General features: G+C 41.4%; 1 protein-coding gene across 2 annotated transcripts; it reads left to right on the top strand.

Moving 5' to 3' along the window:
• The first annotated feature begins 4,057 nt into the window (after positions 1 to 4,057).
• Positions 4,058 to 23,561, top strand: c1h10orf90 (chromosome 1 C10orf90 homolog). 2 transcript variants are annotated; one of them, XM_021611444.3, is made up of 10 exons: positions 4,058 to 4,459; positions 4,706 to 5,474; positions 6,217 to 6,283; positions 9,156 to 9,241; positions 10,177 to 11,230; positions 17,140 to 17,315; positions 18,170 to 18,350; positions 18,989 to 19,052; positions 19,531 to 19,630; positions 22,580 to 23,561. In XM_021611444.3, exons 2-10 carry the CDS (start codon positions 4,893 to 4,895, stop codon positions 22,607 to 22,609), a joined length of 2,340 nt encoding a protein of 779 aa, XP_021467119.3. In that variant the 5' UTR covers positions 4,058 to 4,459; positions 4,706 to 4,892; the 3' UTR covers positions 22,610 to 23,561. The 2 variants fall into 2 exon arrangements, with proteins under 2 accessions (XP_021467119.3, XP_090039703.1); XM_090183577.1 differs by having other exon boundaries at positions 17,143 to 17,315.
• The last annotated feature ends 868 nt before the right edge of the window (positions 23,562 to 24,429 follow it).

The raw sequence follows: 24,429 nt of genomic DNA on the forward strand, positions 1-24,429 counted from the left end.
TAGTGATGATAATTTAGTAGCTATATCTATCTTTGGGCCTAATATAGTGTATAAGAGCTCATACAAGAGGTTTTGTAGTGATTCCTATGTTGAAGATGTAAGTAATATTTGCTGATCTGTGGTGTGTAATGAGGAGCAACCAGACGCTGCACTTCAGGCAGTTATGAAATTGCATATTACAGTTACTAATAAGCATGCACCCATTAAGAAAATGACTGTACAAACTGTTAAATCCCTGTGGATTGAAAATGTGTATGATTGAGAGGGATGAGGCAAAAGGAATGGAAAATAACTCTGTCTGCACAGCCGGTTGGCAAACGTGCTATAAATTGAGAAATCCTGTGACTAAACTTAACAAAAAGAAGAATAAACTGTATGAAACAAAGTTACGTGATATAAAGAATAATAGTAAAAATCTTTGGAGCACGTTAAATGAAATATTGGGCAAAAACGCAAACTCTGCTCCATCACTCATTGAATCAGATGGCTCATTCATCAAAAAACCCTCTGAAATTGCAATATTCATTAGTGATTTTTTTATTGGCAAGATTAGCAAACTTGGGCATGACATTCCAAAAACGAATTCTGAACCTACACATCCATGCATAACTGACCAAATTATGAAAGACAAGCATTGTAATTTTGAGTGTGGAAGAGCTGAAAACAGATTGTTGTCTATCAACAATGACAAGCCACCTTGGTCTGACAACTTGGATGGAAAATTACTGAGGATGATAGCGGACTATATTGCCACTCCTATTAGCCATATCTTCAATCTAAACCTAGAGGAAAGTGTGTACCCTCAGGCCTGGAGAAAAGTTATTCCGCTACCCATGAATAGCAAAGCACCCTTTACTGGCTCAAACAGCTGACCAATGAGCCTGTTTCCAACCGCTAAACTTTTGGAAAGAATTGTGTTTGACCAGATACAATGCTATTTCACGGTAAACTAATTAAAAACAGACTTTCAGCATGCTTATAGGGAAAGGCACTAAACATGTATGGCACTTACACAAATGATTGATGATTGGCTGAGAAAAAATTATAATAAGAAGATTATGGGAGCTGTTTTGTTAGACTTCAATGCAGGTTTTGACATTATCTGCTGCTGGAAAAACAAATATGTTATGGCTTTACATCCCCTACTATATTGTAGATCAAGAGTTACCTGTCTAACAGAACACAAAGGGTGTTCTTTAATAGAAGCCTCTCCAACATCATCCAGGTAGTCAGGCATTTCCCAGGGCAGCTGTCTAGGCCCCTTACTTTTATTAATCTTTACTAATGAACCTGCCACTGGCTCTGAGTAAAGCCTGTGAGTCTGTGTATGCTGATGACTCAACATTATACACGTCAGCTACCACATCAAGTGAAATCACAGCCACACTTAACAAAAAGCTGCAGTCAGGGTCAGAATGGGTGGCAATAAATATTTGAAGAAATAAAAGCATTGTATTTGTATTTTGGACAAATCATTTATTAAACCTTGAACCTGAACTAAATTGTGTTATGAATAATGTAGAAATTGAGCACATTGAGGGAAAAAAACTGCTTGGTGTAACCCTGGATTGTAAACTATAATGGTCAAAACATTTTGATGCAGTGGTAGCTAAGACAAATATGCAAATATATCATTATTTATATTTTACTGTAAGTGAGAAATTGTCCTTTGTAGTGGTCATTAGGACAGAAATGTGAACAAATGTAAATTACAGTCAATAGGTACAGTAGGGGAAAAACATGCAGTAGTTCCTGCATCCGGGTGTCCACGACAGAGGACATTTCTTGATACACTCTTATTTAATGTCCTGATATCTCACTTATTTCAGAGATATTCACTTACTCAAAGCAATTTGAATATCAAACTTTCTAAAATTAGAATGAATAATTACACACGCTTCTTTTCAAATGTCCATAAAATGTGCTTATTTTGATGGCAGCCATGTTATTTTGAACCAGGAAGGTAAAGTTGTCAAGGTCACACCCCCACACATGTGATATCCCTGAAAAGCCCGAAATGTCCTCTCAAAGGGACAACAGGACTTAACAGAGTGGCTTGTATGGCTTCAGAGATACAGACCAAGAACTGATGTATACTAGAGAGGACAAAAATGAATTGCTGGGTCTCAGGAGGATAATAGAATCATACCCCACAAGAAGTCTCCTCACAGTCCCCAAGTCCAGAACAGACTATGGGAAATGCATAGTACTACATAGAGCCATGAGTACATGGAACTCTATTCCACATCAAGGAACTCATGCAAGCAGTAAAATCAGATATTTTTCAAATGATAAATCTACACCTTATGGAACAGCACAGACTATGAATAGACACATACACACAACCACATACACACAAACTCACACACGCATGCTAACAAACACACATGCTACACACACATGCTAACACATACACACGCATACACACACACATGCTAACACACACACACCCTACACACACGTACATATGGACATATTTTATGTTGCAGTAGTAGAGTACTGTGTAACAATGTGCTGTGAAATGTAATGTTTTAATTGTATGTAATTTCCTTAATCTTGCTGGACCCCAGGAAGAGTAGCTGCTGCCTTGGTAGCAACTAATAGGGATCCCTAATAAAATACAAATACAAACCATGCAGTTTATTAGGCTACAGATGAAATAAGTTATGATGAACTTCACAGGGTGTATTTTGATGCTCCTATCCAATAAATATTGAGGGTCTTATTCTGGTGACATGATGATCAATGCTAGACTGCCGTTTGACAACAACAAAAATATTATTGCTCTTATCCATAATAATCTCATCATTTAGACTAGCCTACTCACACAGCCTACCCTCACTGTATCTGTGAACTGCTTGCTAGAGAACACGTGCCAAGGCCAGAGTAGGAACATTTGCTATTTTACGCAACAGTGATTGTAACAAAACTATCATTAGAGTTGAAAATGCCATGGAAACACATGAAACTTTCGATTTTTATTCAGTACATGAAAACTTAAGCAAAAAAAGTACATTTGTGTGCACTACGTCATCACGCACTGATATTTATCCGCAACAAGTCCATCATATTTTGTTTATAGGGATTTTAGAATATTCACATGAAAATCTGTCGCCAATGGAAAGCTAGCTAATGATATTGGCCAATTGACCAATCTCTCTCCATGTCCTTTCTCATAGCACAGAACCTTAGCCACTGGAGGGTGCTAACCTAATGCATTTGCTCTCTCAGAGGAGAGGAGAATAATACAGGTATGTTTTAGTAAATTATTTGCGCTCTCTACCTCTGGTGATGTTTATGGCCTTGGTCAGAAAAGTTGCATAGACTTATGGCTATTCATTACACAATGTGTCCTGTCATGAATGTATTTTGTGCGGGTGGTACGCAGCGTTCGGAGCAAGAACAGATCATTCCTTCCTCATGTATAGAGTCGACTTATAAATTAAGAAAAGTATGTTTGCTTCATTCAAAGTCTTTAACTTGACTGCCAGAGGACTGTGGATTACATTGCTAATATAGTTGATTGTTTTACTGATGTTACAGTAGTCTTTGTCGATAGCATATTGAAGTATTGATTGAAATAATGGTGATGTGGGGGTTCAAGAGGTTACATTCCAAGTTTTTACCTTTGGCCTTCTCGTGGTGGATTGGAGCTGTAATTCCTTTGGCATTACACGGTAATGCATATCCACTAATCCTGAGATGAAGCATGGGTTCAATAGCAACCTAATCCCTCTGTCCTATTACTGCTAAAGATCCTAAAAGAGCTGGATAGGTGTAAGGACCATTGTCAAAATCTCACCTAGCCCACCAGAGAGCTATACACAGATCTGTGAGGAGGGGTCAACAGCGATTTAGGGAAAGGAGCTGAGATCAGTATAGAGCTGGGGGCCTGACTAAAACATTCGTGTTGAGTTCATTATCATGTGGTCAAAGAGCCATAACACTTTCAACAAAGCTAATCAGTAAACCAACCATGAAACATTGTTGGTGGACTTAGCCGATGCCCACAGAAGGATTTACAGGGTCTGGCAGGTTTGGATATAAGGGGGGTGGGGCGTTACTCAGCTTGATACCAATTACAGCATAGTAGAATGGACAACTTTAACCTCTCGTCAATCTGGAACCAAACCAACAACTTCCTGTCATATTAAGTGCATGTGTTAATCAACATTTTGGAGCCGTTTCTTGGCAAAGCCAAAGCATCACAACCCTCTGCACTTGAAAGAGGTGATGCAATGTCGTCCGTTCTGTGGAGTTAAATCGGTAAGAGACCTAAGAATTTATGGGTGAGTCAGCCCCTGCTCCGGGGAACAAGAGTTTACATCAGATCAATGCCTGAGGATAACAGTCATTGATCAACAACAGCCTCTTCAGTGTTGGAATTACCTTGAGGACCTTTACCTCTACCAATGTTCCATTGATTATGACTGCTGGTTCACGTATTGAAATAAGTGAGGTAAGTAACATTTTGGGGATTTAAAAATAAGTCATACGTAATCACAAAAATGTTGTGTTTTTATCACAGAGGAAGTGTAAACGTGAAGAACTTTTACATTTATACCCCTCTACTTCGGCAAAGTTTAAGGAGAGAATTATCAAGTAAAAATGCACCACTCTGTACACTGGTGCTTTTCTAGACGTCTATATTTATAGTTTTGTTTCGCTTTCATTTATTTTTGTGTATTCCTCTGTTCATTTCTAGGTCTGCTAGTTCCCGGGAGATGTGTTTTTCCTCACTGAACCTTTTGGGAATGTGTCGCTTTTTCTAAACTCTCTGTTTGAGTAAGCATTGCAAGTCAGTAGACTTTTTGCTGCGTCACTACGGTAACCACAGGAGCTGTTTGAGCCTCTGTCTCCCTCATTAATAACTTGTGCTGTGGGTCCCTATTATGCAAGCTCTGAAACCTGAGAGCTGGTCACCTGTTCTGCTACCTGAGCTGGGGGCTCAGGGGAAGGGAGTGTCGGCTGGCTGCCCCATTAGAAAACTGGACAGGAGGAGATTAGGCCAGAGCAACTGCCTGAAGCTCCAGGGATCTCTAGTGGATGTGTTAGCCCACGTCCCCAGGTCTGAGCTGTGTGGTGAAGGTGGGGAAGCTGGAGAGGAGTTGTGGCTGCCGCTGGAGTGGTTCCATACTCACCCCTCTGGGAGTTCCATCCAAAACGAGGTGGAACTTTATTTTGACAGAACAGGAAGTGTCACCTTCAACCCTGAGGAGACAAACTTGACCCCACCTGAGGGCTACTCACATAGCTTTGACTGGTCAGATGACCCTGGCTCCAGACCCCAGTCTACAGTAAGCAGTGATCAGCTCTTTCCATCGGGTACCCTGGGTCATCTGGAGACCGTCAGGATCAGGTGCACGCCTGGGAGAGAATGGGTCAGAGTCTGCACTCTGTCCCCTGTTAGAAACGGGTGGCTGCCTTTACCAACAAGAGGAGTACTCTATGAGCTAACCGGCCTTCTCTACCAGGTAAGATATAACTGATCCAAATATTTCTTTTTTATTTTATTTATTTAACCTTTATTTAACTAGGCAAGTCAGTTAGAAACAAATTCTTATTTACAATGACGGCCTACCGGGGAACAGTGGGTTAACTGCCATGTTCAGGGGCAGAAAGACAGATTTTTACCTTGCCAGCTCGAGGATTCAATCCAGCAACCTTTCAGTTACTGGCCCAATGCTCTAAGCACTTGGCTACCTGCCTTAACCTTAACTATATATTAAATCATGCAAAACAAATTGCAGTACAGTAGTAGTTTTAGATGTATTGTTTCGTGTAAGAATTTTTACCTTCCCCTGGTTGAAAACAAAGTTGGTAATCGTCAGGAAAGGGCTTCTCTCCATGGCTAGTGAGTTAAGTGGAGTTTCTAATCTCTATAAATTTCTCAGAATCTGTTCTTGCCTCCTGGTGTGCGATTAAAATTGGATGTTGACAAAGACATCTTTAGCCACTGGAATGTTCTCCCTCTGTGAATCACTGCTAGAATTCTTATGGATCATCGCTCATGTGACCACATTCCTACCATCCTAGTCAAGGCAATTATCGCATGCTTGAGTTTGTCCCCTTAATTGATGTAATTCAAAGCCCTGTTTTTTTTAAATATACTGTAGATTCATCTCTGCAGTGTGTGATACCTTTTAGTAAAATACTATATTTAAACCAAAATATTAGTTTGTTAAAAATATTTTTTTAAATAGCACTATTTTTCAGAGGCAAATTGAACTTGGCATCGACTCCATCAGACAGAAGAGTTATGACAGCGGTGTGATACACAAAGGTATGTGCTGTATGCCTCCTCTAGGAATAATTACATGGACTGCTAACTATCTTTGTTTTCTAACATTAGGTTGAGCTACAATAAGTCAGAGTGGAGATAAAATAGGTTATGATAGGGGATAGGAAAGAGGAGGAGAGGAACAAGTAAAAAAGAAGGGAAGAAAAAAAAGCACAGCAGACCAAAGCACAAGATGACTCCACGACAAAAATCTATCAACTGATGCCAGTGGGTCACATCTTCATGAGCTGTGAACTATTTCTCCCATGGCTGTGATTCAGGTCCAGAGAGACATACAATGTCTTCTCTGCTCTCAGTCTTGACTGCTGATGTGTTTATTTGTATATACCCTGGGTACTACACAGTCTGTCTGCTCCCTAACCAGCTGTGAGCCCCCATGGCCTCACACTCTGTTCCCTTCACTGTCAGGCACAGAGAGGATGACTCAATCACTGCTTTCACACACCACAATCAACACAGTCACAAAGCCAATTCTTCATAGACCCTCTCTCTCTCTCTGTGTTCTAGAAAGTAAAGATGGACCCTTGCCCAAGAGAGAGAGAGGGGGGAGAGAACAGACACATTTGTAATCATAAACACCCCCCAGGAGCAAAGAAACACACACACACACACGCATACAAAAAATAAAGAAAGACACACACACACTTGTCTTGTTTATACTCAGGGCTATGTTTCACTGCCTCATATTATCGTGTCAATCTGAAGATGCACGGCAGCAAAGCCATGAGAAGTACACCTGCTGGTACTCCAATTCCCCTGCCCTGCATGCTATATGCAAGATAAATAAAAGCAAAATTGAGGGAAAAACTATGCATGCATAATATTCCATTTCCATGTTATTGCTTACTTTCATAATCCTGTCCCAATTGATTTTCCTCTGAACTGGAACACGTGATGTAAACATAATTACTTTACAGTATCTTACTCTCAAAACAGCATAACATAGCCTATACAATTGCTTCAATTTGCCTGCTCTCACTATGACAGTATAGGGTAAGTGTTCCATGATTGCCAAAATGTGTTATTTACATCACACTCTCATTTCAATTTCAAAGTCTTGCTCACCGCAAGCCTCCAATGAACATATAGACAAAATATTGATAGATCCATCTAATATATTTCCTGATTGAATTATGTAATGGACTGAGCAGGAAATAAATAAAAGGTGACAACGGGATGAGTTATAACTTGGGGGCAATAAACAAATTCCGTTGCACATTGAGGTAGGCCATAAATCAATAAGCTGCAGTTGACTTACTTCATCCTCTTGTGTTTTAGAGTCTTGGGAAATGTGAGCGCCAGGTGAGGTGATGCGGAATAATTAGGCCATGTGTTATGACAGTTTTATCATGGCTGCGATGTGGTCATAGCCACGAGGCGAAGTCTCGAGTGTATTATTGCCTTGGACTCGAGTACAGTATTTCATACAATTGGTTACCAGCATTAAAAAGCAAGATTCTATCTCAAACCATTCATTTTTCAACAAAATGTGATGCTACATTCACTAACACTGGTTGTCAAGTGCAATTTTGGGCGTTCTCTGGTCGTTAGTTCTATTCGACTGCCAGGTAAAGCAAAACTACCCAAGCGCAGGTTGACATTTTCATAACTTTGCAAGTTGCTCTGGCAAACAAAAAAGGTTGAAGCTGAAAAGACAGGAAACTAGCTGCATTTAGTTTCTCTTTAACAGTTTTTTTTCTTTATAGGCACTGTGTATCCATAAAAATCATGCTGATTCGTGATTTAGACTGGCTGAGAAAAGCTGCCTGTCTGGCTCAAGTTGATTGGTATGGGACACATTGGAGATCGAATTTAATTAAATATTGCAACAATGTTGCAAATGTCGATGATAATGTCTAGATATTTTATACAGTGGAGATCAAGTTTATAAATTGCATGGCTGGGCAGTGAATCTTAAAAATATATATATAACTAACCCAAGATAGACCACAGCCTGTCGTTTCCAATGGGAGCAAATTAATTCTAGTGGGCAGAACAAGCAAGGAGGTGGGCAGAGCCAAGCACGAGCTGGCAAGAACATATTTGTGCATTCTAGCATGTACTTGCATATTTGCATTGGGGAACGCCTACACATGCAATAACTAAATTCGCCCTTCCACTCCTTCTAAACAACACCATTTTTAAAAACTTTGGCAAAGGGTAAAGTCTACAATACTTAGTACACTCTGTTTGTAACAAGATTTTAGTTTTGGAAACAGAAAACTGTATTGAGATCAAATGTTTCATTGATGAGAAAATTTGCAGAATCTCGGCCATAATTAGTCTCGTTCCATCTTCTACCACTGCGGGCCACTGGGTTTCCTTTCACCACCATATTTGGTAGTGAGTGGAAACACCACCCGGATGCTTCACATTTATACATCTGGTGAAATATCTGGCTCGTTGTTCTATCTGTCTAAGTAGTGGTGTATTGCTAGGTAACGACGTAAACGATGGCACTTTTTATGAATGTATTCGCCATGTGTATGTTGTGTAGTATATCATGGGCACGATAGGCTCTAATAATGGGAGATCAATAAGGCCCAAGCAGGTGTGGTATATGACCAATATACCATGGCTAAGGGCTGCTCTTAGGCACGACAAAGCGCACAGACGAGACAGTTGTGGGCCTATCGTCTGTCTGTCAGTCTTCTCTTCGCCAGGACTCTCGTCATCTGTCATTCATTGCAAAGTGGACAGAGAAAATAATAGTACGCTTCTTCTCTGAGACCTGTTTCAGTGAGGAAACGTGTAGGCTAAGTGCTTGTTATGTTTTGTTTTAGATTTTTCCAATATCTGGAAGGCTGTAGGCTGTAAAAAAAAAAGAATGTTTACCACCATGTACATATTTCAGAAGGAAAATTAGGCGGCATTTGGTCCAAGTCCATGGGTTTTCGAAGTGGGAGGTTCCCCAGCCTACCAACATCTAATATCAATGAGGTAAAAGATAAAACCCTTTTACTATTCTAGCTGTGATATATTTGTTATCATATTACCGTGCTAGTCTTGTTATTGTTAGCTTTACAAAGTTATTTCTTCTGTACAAATTACTGCAACTTATAGCTAATAAGTACATGCTTATGTGTATCAGTTTTAAAAAGTATATGTTTGAACGTGTAATATCATCATCATCATCATATCATCATCATTACTATGTTTTAGTACAATTTATAATGCTGAATTAATACATGTCATAACATCCATTATGGCAGTGTATTCCTTGCTTTTCTAATTAGATTTATGCCATCTAGACAAGGAGGCTATTCACTAGCTCAGCAGTGGGTTTTAGTCCGGAGAAGAACTTTGCCATTCAAATCTATTCGATTAAGTTTGTAAGACATGCAGTCCTCAGACTTTGGGTCAACATGAGTGCAAATTTATGCAGGAACTTGTGGACATGTTATTGTGCTTGGACAAGCCATGGGATGTTTTCACTGCAAACAGCTGTTTTAACTGACAGTCCCGATCCATCCTGCAAATCAACTATTGTCAGAGAATGGACGTGAACTAACCACTAATATGACACATGTCTGATATGAAGTGAAAGTGTGACAATTGTTTTACCTTCTCATGTACACTTTACTTGTCTTAATTGGCCTGTCTTAAGCTGGCAATCCTGGAATGTCAATGTTAAATGTCATGGTTAATTTGTCACTGACTGTTGGGCATCAGGTTACACATCACCATGGTAACAAAAGGAGATCTCAAAATGAGAGCAGGTAGCCGATAATAAGTAATCCCTAGAATATATCACGGGGGAAAGTATTGGATTTATTTCCCTCACTCTATTTCATATACCTGATAGATGCGCTGTATTTTTAGACGGACTATTTCAACACAGCTCTGATATTTTCCTCTGGGTTCCCTCTCCTTAGGCTTCCACCAAGGATATTACCCCCTCATGGAGCATGTGGAGAGGACAAGGGGAGAGGGCTTCCACATCACCATCCCTTATGAGGCCGACACACTCTGGGGACTCCCAGAGAGGTGGACATGTACCCCACAGAGGGAGTCCAACCCTGCTGAGGATGGCCAGTGTCCCTAATGTCCTGGGCGGCCGACCAAAGACGGGCTTCTCCTCCATCACCATCACATCCTGCAGGGTCTCCCAGTCAGGGGCCAACCAATCACATTATCCCCACCAACCGATCCTGCCTATCAGGTCATCCACATCCATCAACCCAGTCATGACTCATGTCCTATCCTCAGCCATTCCAAAGCACTCTGAGGTGGTGACCAGACACAAGGCCACTATAGTAAAGGTGACAGAGTACAGACAGAGCTACTCTGCATGTGCCAAGGTCCAGATGAGAGGGCCAGGGATGAGGACTGCCTGGCCTGAACACAGGCACAGTTACACAGGTGAGGACAGTCTCAAGGACAATGGAAGCACCTTCAGGCCTTTCTCACTCCAGCCCTCTTTCCGCTCATGCGTCCAGCTTGAGGTACGTTGGAGGTCTGCGAACACAGTTCTGTATCTGGACAAGTCACTGTCTATCTCCATAAGACAGCCAGAGGTCACAAAGCCGGTTATGCACAGGTCCACCCTGTCTCTGTGTGTTGGGGGCTCGTCCCACATTGGAACCTCTATGGATTACCCCAAAACACTTCAGGACCTCCGGAGATCTATGGGGGCATTAAGCTGCACCCATAGATGGGACAACTCAGAGACTGATGTGGGTTACAGCAGAGGCTCTTCATCAATCAAAGGGGGCTACGAGGTCCCCAAAATGGCAGATACTGATGGTATTAAGAATAGGACATCTGATTTAACTGCACACAATCTTACCTCAGGGTTATTCTCATCAGCCAGAGGAACAGGCGACTCATACTCCGGGGCCAGTCAGCACAATGGAATTGCAGATGAGCTGTGCTGTCGTCGGCTGAGAAATTCCACACACAGACACCCTGCTTTTAATATCAGCCCAGGTATGAATTTCATCTCCCCATGTCAGGGCAAAACTCTAAAGTACCCATGCAAATCCAGCAGCATTCCTTTCAATGGCTCCCCATTTCCATAGCTGTGTGGATAAAATCACATTTCCAAGTCTTAACAGCGTACGCAATGCCATAGCGAGGAGGTCTTAGAGGGTGTAAAGTCTCATTTTTCTGTCTCTTACCTTTTGATTTATACCTCATACATTGTTAATAGGATATATTCCTTACAGACACAGGATGTATAGAAATGCACATTGGTGAAAAATCCACAAGTGCTACATTCTCACATAATGGAACACTGTGCTTATGTGAAGGAAAAACTCATGCTTCTATTTTAATTTCATCCCTCTCTTACTTCCAACACATCCTTTGCATACATTATCTACCCTCTCAACCCAGTAAGCGTGGCGGTGTTAGGCTTTCACGGGTGTGACACAGGGTGAAGCTCCCCCATGAAAAGAATGAGTATATTGTTTTAAACGATCTCGCTCCCCAGGCTGGTTGTGGAGGCTAGCTTATGGCTCAGAAAACAGACGTGAATGTCCTGTCTGCTTGGTGCTGCTAAGCACTGCCTGAAATAAAATTAGGCCAGGAGTCAGCTTTGAGAAGCACTGCATAATACCTATGGTCTCTGTATCCCCTCTCTGGTATTGAACTGAAGAATGGCATTGTGGAGTTCACAGCACCTGAGTGGCATTGTATCCTTAGTTTTGTCCATTGTGGATTTATTGGAGAGGTTTGTTTGTAATTAGATGTAATTTGCCAAGGTTCTAGCTCTTGTTTCGAATGTACTGCGTTTTTCCTGGGGAGCATTGTAGGGTATCTATTTTGAGTGGCATTGCAGAGTTCACAGCATCTGTGTGGTATTGTGCCCTTATGTTGTCCTTTGTGAATTTATTGGAGAGGTTTGTTTGTACAAGTGACTACCTCTTTTTCAAAGGGACTACTCTGTGCCTTGAGCGGTATTGTAGGGTAGCCATAAGAACCTAGAATGCTTACAATCTACAGTATGTCCAAGGGAACGTGTTATGGAAGACTCATAGGCACTACAGAGTATCCATCATGTATGAGCAGAGCAGTGCAGCGTCTATCATTTGATCAGTATGCAGCAGTTACACTCACACCAGGGAGGTAAAACTTGGCTCATTGCGGCAGTGAATGTAGTACTGCAAGCATATATACCACACATACCTGCTCTGGTTGGCCTCCTAGTGGACTCATCTACTGGCCCAGGTCACAGAGTGATTGATTCTGGGTACAGTGCAAGTGTAGATAAACATTAATAACATAAATACGCACATTAAATACACATTAAGATACAAAACACAGTCAATTAAAACATTATATCCTGGCATGACTTCCACTGGAACGCAAAGAGTTTGATGCATCTGGTGGACATAAGGCTTTATACAGTCTACAAAGTTTTATAGGCCATGATTTAATATAATCATCCATTTAGTCACATGCTTTTTGGATCGTGCATCAAGGACCGGAACTAACAGTTTTTTCCTCAACAAAAAAGATTGATGCAAGGGGGGCTCAAACCCACAGTTAACGTGTCCTATTAATTTAGAATCAACCACTTCAGCAGAGTGTTCCAACTCGAAGTGATGATTTTTTTTAAATTAAATATTTTATTTCACCTTTATTTAACCAGGTAGGCCAGTTGAGAACAAGTTCTCATTTACAACTACGACCTGGCCAAGATAAAGCAAAGCAGTGCGACACAAACAACAACACATGGGATAAACAAACGTACAGTCAATAACACAATAGAAAATCTGTATACAGTGTGTGCAAATGAAGTAAGGCAATAAATATGCGATAGTGTCGAAGTAATTACAATTTAGCGATTAACACTGGAGTGATAGATGTGCATATGAGGATGTGCAAGTATAAATACTGGTGTGCAAAAGAGCAGAAAAAAACTAAAAAACAAATATGGGATGAGGTAGGTAGTTGGTTGGATGGGCTATTTACAGATGGGCTGTGTACAGCTGCAGCGATCAGTAAGCTGCTCTGACAGCCGTTGCTTGAAGTTAGTGAGGGAGATATACAGTAAGTCTCCAACTTCAGTGATTTTTGTAATTCGTTCCAGTCATTTGCAGCAGACAACTGGAAGGAAAGGCGGCCAAAGGGGGTGTTGGCTTTGGGGGTGACCAGTGAAATGTACCTGCTGGAGCGCGTGCTACGGGTGGGTGTTGCTATGGTGACCAGTGAGCTGAGATAAGGCGGAGCTTTACCTAGCAAAGTCTTATAGATGACCTGGAGCCAGTGGATTTGGCGACAAATATGTAGCGAGGACCAGCCAACGAGAGCATACAGGTCGCAATGGTGGGTAGTATATAGGGCCTTGGTGACAAAACGGATGGCACTGTGATAGACTGCATCCAATTTGCTGAGTAGAGTGTTGGAGGCTATTTTGAAAATGACATCGCCGAAGTCCAGGATCGGCAGAATAGTCAGTTTTACGAGAGTATGTTTGGGAGCATGAGTGAAGGAGGCTTTGTTGCAAAGTAGGAATCCGATTCTAGATTTAACTTTGGATTGGAGATGCTTAATGTGAGTCTGGAAGGAGAGTTTGCAGTCTAGACAGACACCTAGATATTTATAGTTGTCCACATATTCTAAGTCAGAACTGTCCAGAGTAGTGATGCTAGGCAGGCGGGCGGGTGCGGGCAGCTATCGGTTGAAGAGCATGCATTTAGTTTTACTAGCGTTTAAGAGCAGTTGGAGGCCACGAAAGGAGTATTGTATGGCATTGAAGCTTGTTTGGAGGTTTGTTAACACAGTGTCCAAAATGGTGTATACAGATTGGTGTCGTCTGCGTAGAGGTAGATCAAAGAGTCACCCGCAGCAAGAGCGACATCATTGATATATACAGAGAAAAGAGTCGGCCCGAGAATTGAACCCTGTGGCACCCCCATAGAGACTGCCAGAGGTCCGGACAACAGGCCCTCCGATTTGACACACTGAACTCTATCTGAGAAGTAGTTAGTGAACCAGACGAGGCAGTCATTAGAGAAACCAAGGTTGTTGAGTCTGCTGATAAGAATAGGGTGATTGACAGAGTCAAAAGCCTTGGCCAGGTCGATGAAGACGGCTGCACAGTACTGTTTTTTATCGATGGTTGTTATGATATTGTTTAGGACCTTGAGCGTGGACCCGTGACCAGGAGACCGGATTGCATAGCGGAGAAGGTACAGTGTGATTCGAGATGGTTGATGATCTGTTTGTTCACTTGGCTTTCAAAGACTTTAGAAAGGCAGGGCCGGTTGATAGGGATAGCCTTCATGACTGCTATTTGACTAATCCATAAGGCTTTTGTATTTTTAAGTTATACGATAAATGGACCTCTTTTCTTTTTTCCATAAAAGCACAGATAAACAAAAACTTGGGATTTTTTTCATAAATGAAAAAACATGAAAATGTTGTCTAATGTTAGTAGTAGCTAGTACCCTAGTCATTGATGCATCGATGCAATATTGGCACTCAATATTTTGTTACAGACCAATGAAACAAAAGTAGTCCTTGAATTTGTAGGTTTAAAATATCCCTCTAGTGGCCAGGGTTGACCTATTTTAAGAAATGCCATTGGTTGGTGAATATAAAGTCTAAGATCTAGGCTGTTTTTTTGCGCCAGGATATAATCAGTGCCACCTGTTGAGGTTAGCATAGGGCAAACGTGTGCCATGTCATCTCATGGGACCAGCTACAATTTCACATTCTGTCACGTGCAAGTAAATCGACGATTTTCATTGGCCAATACACGTTTTGTGCTGGAGAACCTGTTGGTTGCTTATTTTCGCAAGTACGGACCAAATGTATTGAAGCTGGAGTAATTTACCGGTGTTATACTCCGTTTCCTGCATTGCTTGCTATACCAATGACAGCTTTGAAATAGTCTGACTTGGTACATAGATTTCTTGTTTGTTGGCGCCAGAGCATTTGATGGTGTGTTCTTCCTATGATAAATGATTGTGTCTGATATTAAATGGGTCTGTTTTTAAAGGAGGTGGAGGAGCGGGGTTAGAGAGTGCAGGATAGATGCACTGTCATCATGGTTTACATTATTCATGCAGTATGCACGTGTCTTTTTCTCTGCTTTACTCACTGAGTCGTGGAGAGTAGGGGTCAGTTAGAGGGCTCAACAATTTTCCCTCTTCTCCAGGGCCCAGTTTTTCAAAAGTTATCTATCGGATTCTGGCTATCGGAAAGGATTAAATGCATTCATTCTATTTCAATAAATGTCATCCTATCTGATAGGAGTAATCCTCACTCAGCCCTCATGTTCATTTTACCTTTGTTAGATGTGTTGTAAAAATACAAAGCCACATTTTAAAAAGGGCCAAATGGCTTCACTGCAAATTATTCTGAATGCACATATTAAGTAAGATCTAGGTTATCTGAAAACCTCTTTGTTTCTCATTGATGTCTGACAATGCAGTACAGTCCCAGTATTGTAATAAACTGTGTGTATATGAGATGCACTCTTTTTTACCATCCATGCAACATGTAATCGACAATGTTTGATGAAGAGTTAACTGCACATGCACTGGAATATACAGGCAACTACCAAAAGAAAGGAAACACCTTAATAGGGTGTTGGGCCACCACGAGCCAGAACAGGTTCAATGCACCTTGGCATAGATTCTACAAATGTCTGGAACTCTATTGGAGGGATGAAACTCCATTCTTCCACGAGAAATTCCATAATTTGGTGTTTTGTTGATGGTAGTGAAAAATGCTGTCTCAGGTGCCGCTCCAGAATCTCCCATAAGTGTTCAATTGGGTTGAGATCTGGCGACTGAGACACACACTGTTAATGCCCCCTCTGCTCCTTTGAGACCGCTATACCACTCTTCCAAAGTCACTGAGATTTCTTCATCTACAATACAATTTCATTGTCTGTAGTCACAGCGAACAACAGAAATGTGTCTTCTGCACTCTTAATTTCACACACACATACTTTCCTTGAGGAGTGTAGCACTTAACACCGTTTCCTTGAATGCAACTCATGTTGCACATGCGCATTGCACAGCATTGCACAGCGCTACTGGATTGCACACATGGATTGCACACATTGCACAGCGCTACTGGAGAAAATGTTTTGGAGTTAAGAGCCTTGCTCAAGGGCTCATTGGTAGGGGATTGTTATTAGGATATGAACACAGCAGCCCTCCAGTTACCAGATCAATATCCCCCTGTTTATCCAGCTCCCTACCTGGTATTCATACAGGCGACTTTTCGGATATAGGTCCAATTCCTTAGCCGCTGTGCTACCTACAACCCATAGCCATAGTAGGCAAAATACTGGGCAACTAGGCATTTCTATACATAACCCTGAGCATGATGGGATGTTTTAATTTCCAAAAGATATTCTCTGGTACTTTTGTATACTTTTTAGCCAGTATTTCTGAAAGTAGCGCTCCCTAACCAAAATGGTCCCCGAAAATGTTGTACTACGTCACCAATATGCAGATATGTGCACCACGTTATTGCTCTCTCTCTCTCGCTCTGCTGTGTGTGCATTTTGCTAGCTGTCACTCAAATGGTGAGGGGCTGAAGCTCATTGGCTGAAATGCGAATTGGCTCACGTGGGGCTAAGTCTTGGGACAATGGTGCCGCAAAATTTCCAGAAAATTATTGTTTTCAAAATAGGGATTTCATGGCTAATTGAGGTAAGACAGTAATTCTGACAAATCCAGCCCAAAGGTTGAAAAGAATACTAACTAGTTGCCAAAGTACTGGAGCATGTCTTTACTTAACTCAGGAACCACAACTTTGTGGAAACACCTGCTTTTAATATACTTTGTATCCCTCATTTACTCAAGTGCTTCCTTAATTTTGGCAGTTACCTGTACAGCATGTGTTCTGCTTTCTGTCTCTGCCAATCAAAGTAGATACTAGAACATGGGGAAGACAGTCACTACGTAACGAGAGTGATGGAAGACAAGGACACTCCAGAGAAGATCTGCATGTTGCTGAAGATTTCTGTCCACACCAAGCAGACACCTGCCAATCACAACTGACAGTTGATCCTCAGGATATCAAATCCAGAGCCTTCAGTCTCAAAGTATGTGTGGATCAACATCACTCTATCACTCTATCTTCTGAAATAATTTTCCTGTATGTATCATTATATTATAAACTGTAATATCATATGGTATGATCACTGTGTGAAAATTCTTTATCTGAAATTTGAAAAGATATGCATCTATAGAGAGAGGACTATGGTTGTGTTGCTAGCACTGCAAACGACTAGTAAAGAGTCATCTGTGAGTGAAGGACTTTCTTTCAAAAGGAATGTTCATTCTACTTTATTGAAGAATAGCTCCTTCACATTCTTTCGCGAGACCTTAACCGTTTTATCTAAACTGGTGCCAGTCAAAGTTAAAATGTTTTCATTTTCCCTGCACTCTTAGATAAAAAATGTGCTATCTGGAACCTTAAAGGGTTCTTCGGCTGTCGCCATATGAGAACCCTTTGAATAACCATTTTTGGTTACAGGTTGAACTCTTTTGGTTCAATGTCTACAGAGGGTTCTACATGGAACCCCAAAAAGTGATCCTATGGGGACAGCCGGAGAACCTCTTTTGGAACCCTTTTTGAAGAATACAACTCCAATGTGAAACACCTTTATGAGGGGGTCGCAAAGGAAAAAGGGTTTGCAAAGAATTTTACTTGTAAGACCATTTACCTATATCCATTGGTACAGAGGACTATGTGGAGTTGATTACCATATTACCTCACATCTATACATTACAATCTGCAAGGGGAGTCATCAAGGGCAGAGGCATCTTTTCAGAATAACAGAATAGAATCTAGGCTTTTTTTTTTTTACCAAGATGAGTGTGCCAGTGCTGGCTAGCAGTAACTACACAACCAGCTTATACTTTCCTCCCTCCCTGCTCCCTCTCTCCTCGCCAGGAGGCCCTGGAGATGTTCCGGCCAGACTTCATCAGCCGTTCCCAGGGCAGAATGAGGAGTCTGGAGCAGAGGGCCAGGCGGAGGAAGGACCTACAGTGTGCAGACCTAGACCAGGTGCAGGGTCTCTGGGAGGAGAAAAGTAGGCATGGGAGGAACTGCACCAAGCCCCACCCGCTCAGTGGTACGATGATGGAACATGTCTGACATACAGTACGAGTAGGAACACACTGTTTAGTGATTTCTCAATCCTAGTCCAGGGGAACAGCTTTGCTCTCTGCTGGTTGTTATTAAGTACTGCAGTTCTGTTGAAGCGCAATCTTGTTTCCGTCCAACTCCACAACTAAAATGGTTATTATTGGTGATTTACATGGATTTACCATCTTTAGTCACTATTATGTTTTTTTGAAAGTTGCTACAGCACTAATGATACACACTTTTTTCAGGGAAAGAACGCCACATACTACAGAATGTTAGACATTTCCTTTCCCAGTATGACAGTACTTTACAAATCAGTATAGACCAGTCTCTCCAAAACCCTAGTACTATGACAGTGATGTAATAGTCCATAGCGTCACCTTAACTCTGGCCCCTCGCTCCCAATCCTGCTTAGCCTTCTATGAAGGTAATAATGCAAGCTAAATATAGACCCTCAGACTCACATCTTAATAACGCAGTGCTGACTGTTGGTCTCAGTGATGAGCTGACAAGAGTCCGTCAAGCCCCTCGGCTCTCAGAAGGACAGGAGTAATGAAGCCTAGTAAGGAAAGTGGAAAGTGTGTGTGTGTGTGTTTTCCTGACAGATGCTTGTGTGTTTCCCAGATAACCTTTTCAAACCCAGAGAGAGGACCATATCAGGGAAGGAGATGCAGCTACGCTCCAGACGGTAGGTTTACAGACAGAGCTGTACTGTGGCGTGTCAGTCTCTTGCCTACCTCTGTTTCACACTCACACACACTGGCATGCACGCACGCAAAACACACTGTGTATGTCAGACAGCCGAACGTCTGTCTTGATTGGAGATATGAACTACCGTCTGTATCCCGTTATCATGATTTTCTTTACTCCCTGTCTTATCTGAGAAGGCACACCTGATCAGAGGATAGGTTCCCATTGTCATGTTTTTAATCTGACTGGGTCGATCTGGGAACAAATTGACTATTTATGTGAGTGAAAAAGGAGCCAGTGTGATGTTGGTTTTATCAGTGGATCCAGGTTTGGCCTTTGTGGGTTTGTGCAGATAAAGCTTCCTTTCTATGGTGACGATTTTCTGGGAATAGCTGAGTCGCCCCTGGCCTGCTAATTCTAGAATATTCCCCTTCACAAGCTTAACCTACCATGTCTAACTATCCCTTTTTACTTAGGATTTACAACAAGCTCCCTGAGGTCACTAAGAAGAAGGAGGAGGAGAAAAGGAGAGTGGTATCGCAGACCAACAGATTGCGGGCAGAGCTTTTTAAAAAGGTATGTTTAGTTGGTGCTGGGACTTTGTGATAAAATATTCACCACATAGTTGTATACACCGAAGCCATGTCTGAAAAGTCAAATACAGAACAACTGCATTGCTAACTAAAGTGTTGAAGACTGCGTTATGAGTGCATAGGGAGGCATTAAATGTGCTTGTAAAACCTGTAGTGTTTGAGGTTTAAAAAGGCTTCTGAAGTTTGTAATTTCCACTTTGAAATTTCAGACTTGATTTTCCCCCAAAAATAGTAATAATTCATAGTGAGGCATTCAATGTGCTTAATTTAACACACTGAAGGTTAAAAAGGTAATACGATAAGAACAAGGTATGCAACATTGCAATACATTTCAAAGTCCTATTTAAAATAATAATCTTTCACTGGATATTTGGATGAGGTGCCATTTGAAAACAGTGTAATTCTCCAAGAAAAATGCATTTCAGCACGTCCCTTTCACAATCTATGCCCAGCAGAGGCCGCTGTTTGACTTCTTAATAGAATTTCCTTCCTACTGTAATTTGTCATCGAAATGTCTTCACAATCAATATCTGTGCACTGGTGTTATGTATTCATCTATTCATGTTTCACTGTTGCTTCAGAGAAATGAGTTTGAATCCAGGTATTGTTGAGAAGACACATGTCATTTGTGATTTGAAAAGTTCCTGAATGTCAGCTCTATGGACACTCAAGGACACGTTGGGTCCTTGGATTAGCACAGATCTAGTGTGTAGGGGCTCTTTTAACAAGCCAATGTGCCCTTGATGATTGGAGGGCAAGTTGTCATAAACTCATATAAACGATCAAACATATTCTGGTTCACCCGTACCCTTCATTCAAATTCCCATTACACCAAAACCAGCACAGACATTGATGGCCTCGATATCAGTCAGGTGTACAGTGTAACAAGTAGAATGAGGAGACATTTCCAATTTACTCTGAGATAATTAAGATCCCCTCATATGTTGGGGGTTTCCTTTAGTTAGATACCCAAGGTGGTTTGAAGGTGACTGGGTTGTCTCATTCAGTGTCACTCAATCTGAATTAAATGCATGGTAGCACCCAGTAAAGAGTCAGACCTCTTACAAATCCCACTCGATAACATACCAAGGGGTGCAAAGTTCGAGCTCTTCACTCAGGAGTGTCAAGTGGTGTACATGGTGGTATCTGTATGTCTGTGCATGACTGTTTGTTACGCATACAGAGAATAATCCTGCAGCAACAGAAAATGTGGATGATAAAAAATTACAACTTTGTCGAGGTTGATACCTTTTTCATAAGGGAAAATCAAGTCTGACATTTTAAAGTGGAAATTACAAACTTCAGAAGCCTTTTTAAACCTCAAACACTATAAGTTGTACATTTCCTGCAATGGGTTGATCAAATTCAGATCCTATATATCTTTATACACGTTTGTGGAAAGAGAATCAGTCTATTAGGTGTGTTTTTGTATTTGTCACATGCGCCGAATACAACAGGTGTAGACTTCACCGCGAAATGTTTACTTACACGAGCCCTTTCCCAACAATGCAGAGTTAAAAAGTAAGAAAAATGTGCTAAATAAAAAGGCAATAGTAACAGAATAAAATAACAATAACGAGGCTATATACAATAAGTACCAGCACCGAATGTGCAGGGGTACAAGATAGTTGAGGTGAGGTTGGGGTAAAAGTGACTAGGCAATAATGATAGATACTAAACAGAGTAGTGTGTGTGTGTGTGTGTGTGTGTGTGTGTGTGTGTGTGTGTGTGTGTGTGTGTGTGTGTGTGTGTGTGTGTGTGTGTGTGTGCGCGTGTGTTGTGGTGTCAGTGTACAATCTGTGAGTGTATGAGTAGAGTCCAGTGAATGTGCATAGAGCCAGTGCAAAAGAGTCTGTGCAAAAAGAAAGGGGAGTCAATGCAAATAGGTAGCCATTTGATCAACTGTTCATGGCTTGCGGGTAGAAGCTGTTCAGGAGGCTTGTGGTCCCAGACCTGGCGCTCCGGTACCGCTTTCCGTGCGGTAGCAGAAAGAACAGTCTATGACTTGGTTGGCTGGAGTCTTTGACAATTTTTAGGGCCTTCCTCCACCTGGGATATAGGTCCTGGATGGCAGGGAGCTCGGCCCCAGTGATGTACTGTGCCATACGCACTACCCTCTTTAGCGCCTTACACTCGGATGCCAAGCAGTTGCCATACCAAGTGGTGATGCAGCATTCAAGATGCTCTCAATGGTGCAGCTTTAGAACGTTTTGAGGAGGGCCCATGCTAAATCTTTTCAGCCTGCAGAGGGGGAAGAGGCATCGTCATGCCCTCTTCACAACTGTGTTGGTGTGCTTGGACTATGACAGGTCCTTAGTGATGTGGACACTGAAGAACTTGAAGCTCTCGACCCACTCCACTACAGCCATGTCACATGGGCTGAACCAGAAGTATACGGAAGAGAGCTTTTGTTTTAGCAATGTTTAGCAATTTTGCCCACTTGTCTTCAATGTTGACGCCACATTTCAGATCAGCAGTATGCTGGTTTAGGGAGCAAAAATGTTGATCAATTCAGTTGTCAATTCAGAAAGTTTATTGAAATTGCAATGGAAAATCCTCATGGAAAACAATGAGCAATTTTCAATTCATTAGGAGAATTTCATTTGACTTCCGGAAGAGTATGTTTGCAAAGGTTAGGACATATTGTAGAAAGGCAGCTTTATATGGCTAAAGTGAGATTGCTCTAGTATAAGAGGAGAGTTATAGCATTGTAGGCTGTTTAGCCAGATAGCAAGTCATCGTTATTCCCCCAATGAGACTTGGCTATCCACCTGAGGGTACAGACAGTTGATGGAAGTGAAAGCCAATTTAAAAGGAGGAATCTTTCCCATTTGAAAAACAGCTGATTTCAGAAGATTGAAATAAAGTCTAGCCAGGGATTTGTGTATTTGCCCGTCTTTGATTTCTAAATGATTTGTTTGTTGTTTTGCAGAAACTTCTGGAGCAGATCCTGCAGAGATGAATATTGACAAACTCGAGATGTTCCCTACTAAACCTTCAACTCACATACTTCACTCACCATCCTCCTAGGATTCATGACCTTACACTCACTTAATATGCAATGTCAGTCGTCGTTGCCATACCGACAGTATACCTTGATTTTATATGGAATAATGAGAGTACTTCCTAGAAAACATTCACACTGCTCTTGTTCGTATCACTCTTTTATTCAAGCTTACATGTGTCAGCCTCTTGGCCTTCGTCAGAGCTTATTCGTATGTACATTAATTCCATAGCATTTAAAATACTATCCAAGCTCCTGACAGGATCACTGGCACTGTACACACGTGAGAGTGGAATGAACTGGAATGATTATGTTGCACTCTCCATACTGACCAACATTTATTAACTTTATAATTGTAATGGAATTGATAGAGTTGAATCATACTGTTGTGTATCGAGCTACATTATAAGTGACAGTCTGAAGGCTAGGACCATGAGGTTTTGTGGAAACCTGCCATTGATAAGGTTCTGTAAATATGACATAAACTGCCTACTCTCTCCAGTCCTCATACCTTGTAAACATCCACCTCAATTGACATAACTGACATTTTCAACCAAAGCAAAATTGTATTTTTCTATAAGAAATGTTTTATATTTAGTCAGCTAGAGACCAATCTACACTGCTGCAGGGTTAGTCATAGCCACGTTTTTGAAAAGATATGACATTCTCAGTAGGAAAATTGTTGGAAGACAAACGTAGGCCTTTAAGGCGTTGGATGTTGTAAGAGCAATGGCATGATTAGGTTTATCAGTTATGGTAAGATGGAATGATTCTCTGCCTTACAGGAAATGTCTATGTTTTGGCTTTCTATCACTGAATGATTTAATGCTTCTGTAAGTATGTTGTCATTGTTCTCTCAATTATAGTAAAGCTGTCATTCGAAATAAAATGTAATTTAATTTAATACTTATTCTATTTCAGAGTTTAAAATGTGTTGGGTTGGAACATTGGTGCAAAGAGAAAAAAAAAAGAGAAAATCACCTTGACTTGTCATTTATCTGTGTCTGAGATGTGTAGAGCTGAGAGAGAGAGTGTCAGTCGTCACTGACTTCATGTCAGCTTTGGGGCTTGTGGAGCCTCCCATCCGGAACACTGAAATGCCCAGCTAATGGAACTCAGGAGACAGGGAGCATCTGTGAAAGAGCCCTTTGTCGTGGAGGTCCTTGATAGCTACATAAGACAGAAGGTTACTTATGAAAGGTGCGTGGTTGGTCTGATTGGTCCGGGTGGATGGTTGGATGTATATCACAAATTACAAGCAACTCAAAGGTTGCGTATTCGGCTCACATCACGGACAACTTTAGATTTTAAATAATTAGAAACTTTGAAAACTGCTTTTTACGACTTACTACTTTGTAGCTACATTGTAACTACTTAGCATGTTAGCCAACCCTTCCCCTAACCCTAACCTTAACCATTTAACCTAACTGGACCCACAAATTTATACATACCATACCAAACATACCATTTCTCTGTTAAGTCTACCCCAGGTCCAGCTTGCGAAGCCCAGGATTACATGTGAAACAAGAGACAGACAGCTAAACAAAATCTAGTCTGACCATCTTCATGCTGTATGGGTCCGACCTTCAGCGGCGTTGGAAGAAAGCGGATGTTTCTGGTTCAGGGATACAGTCGTTTCAACCTAACCTCTGTTTCCCCTGAAAAACAGAAGTTGAGACTCCCCACAGGCGTCTTTCTACGCCTCCTACGTTAGGTTAGGGGCCCTTACAATAGAGAGAATTGTGGCATCATTATGCAACCATATTAGACACAGGCAG

The sequence above is a fragment of the Oncorhynchus mykiss genome, chromosome 1 (genome assembly GCF_057628025.1).
Source record: "Oncorhynchus mykiss isolate SJ-2025 chromosome 1, ASM5762802v1, whole genome shotgun sequence".
Taxonomy (NCBI): domain Eukaryota; kingdom Metazoa; phylum Chordata; class Actinopteri; order Salmoniformes; family Salmonidae; genus Oncorhynchus; species Oncorhynchus mykiss.

Bases quoted from the DNA above. Each gene is read 5' to 3' on its own strand.
- c1h10orf90 (XM_021611444.3), top strand. From the start codon at position 4,893: ATGCAAGCTCTGAAACCTGAGAGCTGGTCACCTGTTCTGCTACCTGAG. The intron at 9,242-10,176 runs GTAAAAGATAAA...CCCTCTCCTTAG, and splicing joins CAACATCTAATATCAATGAG to GCTTCCACCAAGGATATTAC. The intron at 19,631-22,579 runs GTATGTTTAGTT...GTTGTTTTGCAG, and splicing joins GGGCAGAGCTTTTTAAAAAG to AAACTTCTGGAGCAGATCCT.